The 7,500-nt window shown below is 49.5% G+C and overlaps 1 protein-coding gene across 1 annotated transcript in view; it reads left to right on the top strand.

The window, feature by feature from the left end:
• The first annotated feature begins 6 nt into the window (after positions 1–6).
• The window catches only part of EMG1 (EMG1 N1-specific pseudouridine methyltransferase), a 15,313-nt gene continuing 7,819 nt past the window's right edge, over positions 7–7,500 (top strand). The window contains exons 1-3 of the mRNA XM_073595422.1: positions 7–166; positions 1,333–1,434; positions 6,815–6,956. Of these exons, the coding sequence (XP_073451523.1) occupies positions 47–166; positions 1,333–1,434; positions 6,815–6,956 (364 nt within the window). The 5' untranslated portion in view covers positions 7–46. The remainder of the gene's footprint in view (positions 167–1,332; positions 1,435–6,814; positions 6,957–7,500) is intronic.

Consider the following 7,500-nt stretch of genomic DNA (forward strand, 5'->3'; position numbering starts at 1 on the left):
ACCCCAATATGGCCGCCGGAACCGGAAGTCGCGGAGGAAAACAAAGATGGCGGCGCGCAGGCAGCACATGGATGATGGAGAGGAGCCGAGACAGCCGCTGATAAAGAAGAGAAGGGAGAAGAGACTCATCGTCCTGCTGGAGGGGGCGAGTCTGGAGACTGTCCGGGTAAGAGGAGAGCGGAGGGGCCTCTGTGTGTTATACCCCCTCCCCCATATCATCATCATCATCATCATCATCATCTACCTAACACCCGCCTGTATATAGCATACAGATCACTCCCTGAAGTGTATATAAGGAGAAAACTTCTCAGTGTGGAGTACAGACGGGTCAGAGCCCCTGGCAGCTCTTTATTCTGGTATTGGACCCCTAGATACAGTGATTTCCCCCTCCCCCCCCCAGGGACCCCCATACTGAGCTCACCTGAATACTGTCCCCTCCCCCTCCCTCCAGGGACCCCCATACTGAGCACACCTGAATACTGTCACCTCCCCCTCCCTCCAGGGACCCCCCATACTGAGCCACACCTGAATACTGTCACCTCCCCCTCCCTCCAGGGACCCCCATACTGAGCTCACCTGAATACTGTCCCCTCCCCCCCCAGGACCCCCATACTGAGCACACCTGAATATTGTCACCTCCCCCTCCCTCCAGGGACCCCCCATACTGAGCACACCTGAATACTGTCACCTCCCCCTCCCTCCAGGGACCCCCCATACTGAGCACACCTGAATACTGTCGCCTCCCCCCCCCCCCCAGGACCCCCATACTGAACACACCTAAATACTGTCACCTTCCCCCCCAGGACCCCCATACTGAGCTCACCTAAATATTGTCACCCCCCCCCCCCCCCAGACCCCCATACTGAGCACACCTAAATATTGTCACCTCCCCCTCCCTCCAGGGACCCCCATACCGAGCTCACCTAAATACTGTCACCTCCCCCAGAGACCCCCATACTGAGCTCACCTGAATACTGTCACCTCCCCCTCCCTCCAGAGACCCCCATACTGAGCTCACCTGAATACTGTCGCCTTCCCCTCCCCCCCAGGGACCCCCATACTGAGCACACCTAAATACTGTCACCTCCCCCTCCCTCCAGAGACCCCCATACTGAGCACACCTGAATACTGTCGCCTTCCCCTTCCCCCCCCAGACCCCCATACTGAGCACACCTGAATACTGTCGCCTTCCCCTCCCCCCCCAGGGACCCCCATACTGAGCACACCTAAATACTGTCACCTCCCCCTCCCTCCAGAGACCCCCATACTGAGCTCACCTGAATACTGTCCCCTCCCCCCTCTTCTCATTGGTCACATTCTGTCCCCTTCTAGGCGGGGAAGACGTATGAACTCCTGAACTGCGATCAGCACAAGTCCATGTTGGTGAAGAATGGAAGAGACCCCGGAGAGGCGCGGCCTGACATCACTCATCAGGTGATTACATCATCATTAAAGGAGACCTCCGCTCACAGCACACACTTGTTTTATTTTTTAACATCCGCATTGTAATAAGAAGAGTTTGTTTCATGCTGTGAGTTCTGCCGGCCGTCTCTCTTCCCAAAACTTCCTGTATTCCCAGCATGCTTTGCAGCTTCTCCTCCATTTCTAAGGACTACATGTCCCATGGTAACGTGCCGATTCCTGTACTGACTCCGCCTCCTGAGGCTCCTCCTCTCAGTGGGGGGGCTCTGTGAAATGCGTGACCCAGCAGTGCCCACTCAGTTACTCCGAGTCCCAGAAGTCAGGGAAGTCGGGGTGTGCAGGAAGTCTCAAGATGGTTCAGACTGATAGGAGGAGGTGAGAAAATACAGCGGGGGAGGGGGGATAGAAAAGAACACCCCTCCCCCCCCCAAAAAAAAATTCTATTTTGATGAAGACAGACTCAGTTTTTGTTTTATTATTATACTGCAACTTATAACATCCAAGTGAAGGATAGAACACCAACATGTCAGAGAAAACTGAATCACTGAGTTGGAAAAAGGATCTCCCCCTCCCATCCCCCCCTTTGTGTCAGTATTTTGTTGGACCCCCTTCCAGCCTTTAGTCTGTTGGGATTTGTCTCTCTACTAACTTTGTACATCTGGACTTTGCAATATTTGCTCTTTGCAGAAGTTCAGTTACATTTGATGGTGAGTGTTTGTGGACGGCAGTCTTCAGTCATTCCACAGATTTTCAATGGGGTTTAAGTCTGGGCTCTGACTAGGCCATGCAAGGAAAATGTTTGCAAGAGCTAGCCCTGCTACTGATGGACTTTACTGACAGCCACATGAGACGGAATCTAATGTATATAAAAAATATATCAAAACTTTATTGTACAAACACATTTCTTTAAAAAAAAAAAAAAAATCATGCATCCTGCTTTGGTAATTTATTAAAAACACAGTCCAGCCATATTCTGATACATTTGTCCCATTTATAGGGACTACCATACCTATACACCTTCTAACAAATCATCCGTAGTTTACATGCAAAAGAATGGAGGTGTGTGTGTATTTCCCAGCGCATTGGTCGACGCGTTTCGCTGTTTGCGTAGCTTCTTCAGACCAATCGCTCAATGTATCATATGCTGCTGAATATAATACGATTCATATCATTATAACACATACAGTGAGGGATCGACGTGCTTTGTAATTATTCTCATCACTACAACATTGAGAATAATTGAGGAGCCTTTGGCCCCCCGTATGTCCCCCCCCGGCAGACCTGCATTGACACACGTGACTTTTCGCCATACATTCTGTGATCGATTTAGAAGATACTAGACGTAAAAAAAATAAAAATGATAGAATGCATTACAACCCCTTTATGTGCTTCTTCTAGATCCACTCCTTTGTTGCCTTGGCCGTGTGTTTTGGGTCGTTGTCATGCTGGAATACCCATCCATGACCCATCTTCAATGCCCTGGCTGAGGGAAGGAGGTTCTCACCCAAGATTTGATGGTACATGGCCCCTCCCATCGTCCTTTTCATTCGATGCAGTTGTCCTGTCCCCTCAGCAGAAAAACACCCCCAAAGCATAATGTTTCCACCTCCATGTATGACGGTGGGGGATGGTGTTCTTGGGGTCATAGGACCTCCATGTATGACGGTGGGGGATGGTGTTCTTGGGGTCATAGGACCTCCATGTATGATGGTGGAGGGATGGTGTTCTTGGGGTCATAGGACCTCCATGTATGACGGTGGGGGATGGTGTTCTTGGGGTCATAGGACCTCCATGTATGACGGTGGGGGATGGTGTTCTTGGGGTCATAGGACCTCCATGTATGATGGTGGAGGGATGGTGTTCTTGGGGTCATAGGACCTCCATGTATGACGGTGGGGGATGGTGTTCTTGGGGTCATAGGACCTCCATGTATGACGGTGGGGGATGGTGTTCTTGGGGTCATAGGACCTCCATGTATGACGGTGGGGGATGGTGTTCTTGGGGTCATAGGACCTCCATGTATGACGGTGGGGGATGGTGTTCTTGGGGTCATAGGACCTCCATGTATGATGGTGGAGGGATGGTGTTCTTGGGGTCATAGGACCTCCATGTATGACGGTGGGGGATGGTGTTCTTGGGGTCATAGGACCTCCATGTATGACGGTGGGGGATGGTGTTCTTGGGGTCATAGGACCTCCATGTATGACGGTGGGGGGGATGGTGTTCTTGGAGTCATAGGACCTCCATGTATGACGGTGGGGGATGGGGTTCTTTGGGTCATAGGACCTCCATGTATGACGGTGGGGGATGGTGTGCTTGGGGTCATAGGACCTCCATGTATGACGGTGGGGGATGGGGTTCTTTGGGTCATAGGACCTCCATGTATGACGGTGGGGGATGGTGTTCTTGGGGTCATAGGACCTCCATGTATGACGGTGGGGGATGGGGTTCTTTGGGTCATAGGACCTCCATGTATGACGGTGGGGGATGGTGTGCTTGGGGTCATAGGACCTCCATGTATGACAGTGGGGGATGGTGTTCTTGGGGTCATAGGACCTCCATGTATGACGGTGGGGGATGGTGTTCTTGGGGTCATAGGACCTCCATGTATGACGGTGGGGGATGGTGTTCTTGGGGTCATAGGACCTCCATGTATGACGGTGGGGGATGGTGTTCTTGGGGTCATAGGACCTCCATGTATGACGGTGGGGGATGGTGTTCTTGGGGTCATAGAACCTCCATGTATGACGGTGGGGGATGGTGTTCTTGGGGTCATAGGACCTCCATGTATGACGGTGGGGGATGGGGTTCTTTGGGTCATAGGACCTCCATGTATGACGGTGGGGGATGGTGTGCTTGGGTCATAGGACCTCCATGTATGACAGTGGGGGATGGTGTTCTTGGGGTCATAGGACCTCCATGTATGACGGTGGGGGCTGGTGTTGTTGGGGTCATAGGACCTCCATGTATGACGGTGGGGGATGGTGTTGTTGGGGTCATAGGACCTCCATGTATGACGGTGGGGATGGTGTTCTTGGGGTCATAGGACCTCCATGTATGACGGTGGGGGATGGTGTTCTTGGGGTCATAGGACCTCCATGTATGACGGTGGGGGATGGTGTTCTTTGGGTCATAGGACCTCCATGTATGACGGTGGGGGATGGTGTTCTTGGGGTCATAGACCTCCATGTATGACGGTGGGGGATGGGGTTCTTTGGGTCATAGGACCTCCATGTATGACGGTGGGGGATGGTGTGCTTGGGGTCATAGGACCTCCATGTATGACGGTGGGGGATGGTGTGCTTGGGGTCATAGGACCTCCATGTATGACGGTGGGGGATGGTGTTCTTGGGGTCATAGGACCTCCATGTATGACGGTGGGGGATGGTGTTCTTGGGGTCATAGGACCTCCATGTATGACGGTGGGGGATGGTGTTCTTGGGGTCATAGGACCTCCATGTATGACGGTGGGGGATGGTGTGCTTGGGGTCATAGGACCTCCATGTATGACGGTGGGGGATGGTGTGCTTGGGGTCATAGGACCTCCATGTATGACGGTGGGGGATGGTGTTCTTGGGGTCATAGGACCTCCATGTATGACGGTGGGGGATGTGTTCTTGGGGGTCATAGGACCTCCATGTATGACGGTGGGGGATGGTGTTGTTGGGGTCATAGGACCTCCATGTATGACGGTGGGGGATGGTGCTTGTTGGGGTCATAGGACCTCCATGTATGACGGTGGGGGATGGTGTTGTTGGGGTCATAGGACCTCCATGTATGACGGTGGGGGATGGTGTTCTTGGGGTCATAGGACCTCCATGTATGACGGTGGGGGATGGTGTTGTTGGGGTCATAGGACCTCCATGTATGACGGTGGGGGATGGTGTTCTTGGGGTCATAGGACCTCCATGTATGATGGTGGGGGATGGTGTTCTTGGGGTCATAGGACCTCCATGTATGACGGTGGGGGATGGTGTTCTTGGGGTCATAGGCAGCATTCCTCCTCCTCCAAACACGGCGAGTTGAGTTGATGCCGAAGATCTCGATTTTGGTCTCCTCTGACCACAACACTTTCCCCCAGTTCTCCTCGGAATCATTCGATGTTCATTAGTGATCTTCAGACGGACCTGTACATGTGATTTCCTGAGCAGAAGGACCTTTGCGGGGGCTGCAGGATTTCAGTCCTTCACGGTGTAGTGTGTTACCGATTGTTTTCTTGGTGACTATGGTCCCAGCTGAGATCATTGACAAGATTCTCCCGTGTAGTTCTGGGCTGATTCCTCACCGTTCTCATGATCATTGAACCTCCACCAGGTGAGATCTTGTATGGAGCCCCAGACCGAGGGAGATCGATCGTTATTTTGTGTTTCTTCCATTTGTGAATAATCCCACCAACTGTTGTCACCCTCTCACCAAGCTGCTTGGCGATGGTCTTGTAGCCCATTCCAGCCTTGTGTAGGTCTACAATCTTCTCCCCGACATCCTTGGACAGCTCTTTGGTCTTGGCCATGGTGGAGAGATTGGAATCTGATTGATTGCTTCTATGGACAGGTGTCTTTTATACAGGTAACAAGCTGAGATTAGGAGCACTCCCATTAAGAGAGAGAGAAGAGAAGAGTGCTCCTAATCTCAGCTCCTTACCTGTATAGAAGAATCTTGCTGATTGATCGGGGATCAAAGACTTATTTCACTCATGAAAATGCAAATCAATTTATAAGTTTTTTTGAAATGCGTTTTTCTGGATATTTTTGTTATTATTCTCTCACTTTTTTTTTTTTTTTTTGGCAATTTAGACACTTGCACATTTTCACTTTATTACAGCACCATCACTTTATTGTCAAATAGTGGCAACTGACTTATGTTCTAACACAGAGATCATTCATTGATCCTAGCAACTACTATTACAGCCACCACTATATAATAGTTTTGTCCCTATCCCGCTATCTTTCACATCACCATTGATAATATTGCGCAAAATTTATTTTAATATTTACTCTATTAAGTGGTGGTGTGAGCACTCTTATTTTGCTGCAATATTTACATTTATTATTTTACACTATTTAGTTATTTTTTTCCCACATCTACCAGCGCGAAGGAAAATTTTTATTATTCACTATTCTCTCACTGTTATAATAAAACGACCAATAAAATTACAGACTGATCGTTTCTTTGTCAGTGGGGCAAACGTACAAAATCAGCAGCCGATCAAATACTCCTTTTTTATTTTTTTTTTATTTACCTCGCTGTATAGGGGAAAAAAAAAAATTGTTTTACCAAAAAAAAAAATCGTACTCTTAAAGCACCCCCCCTATATTGTTGTATATGTTGAGCTGTGACATCACGACGGGTCATCTTTTAATCATGTAAACGTTCGGATTGAATTCTCTTGCAGTGTCTGTTGATGCTCCTGGACAGCCCCCTGAACCGGGCGGGGTTATTACAAGTCTATATCCACACCCAGCGCAACGTGCTGATCGAGGTGAACCCGCAGACGCGCATCCCGCGAACCTTCCCCCGATTCTGCGGACTGATGGGTAAGCGACATTTTAAGAGTTAAAGTGACGAGGCTTTTGTTCTCTCGCACTCTTCCAAAACTAAAGGTGAACTCCGGGCACAACATTTTTTTTTTTTTTAACTGCTTCTGTACCGCCCGCCACCGATGTACATCGCTCCTTTGACGTTAAATACCGTTGTAATGGCAGCAGAGATTGTGCAAAACCCCCGGAAGCTTCATTCAATGGCGGGCGGTCCGGTTTGGGATAAAAGTGCTCTATCCGCGGCGGATTCACCGCAATATCACTTTTATCGGCGGCAGGAGAGGTGACCACCGGATCTGTCGGTAGCGGCGGAGACATCCGATGCTTTCCCCTACTTGCCACTAAGTCTATGCCATTGGATGACGGCAAACGTCACTTCCGCCCAATAGCCTTAAAGGGAATATTTTTTTTTTTTATTTATTCATTTTTTTTTTATTTTTTTTTTTTTTGCTTTTAAGTGTAAATATGAGATGTGAGGTCTTTTTGACTCCAGATCTCACATGAAAGAGTTATACTTTTTTTTTTTTTTTTTTTTTATTAT

This window comes from Aquarana catesbeiana, linkage group LG08, assembly GCF_042186555.1.
Source record: "Aquarana catesbeiana isolate 2022-GZ linkage group LG08, ASM4218655v1, whole genome shotgun sequence".
NCBI lineage: Eukaryota > Metazoa > Chordata > Amphibia > Anura > Ranidae > Aquarana > Aquarana catesbeiana.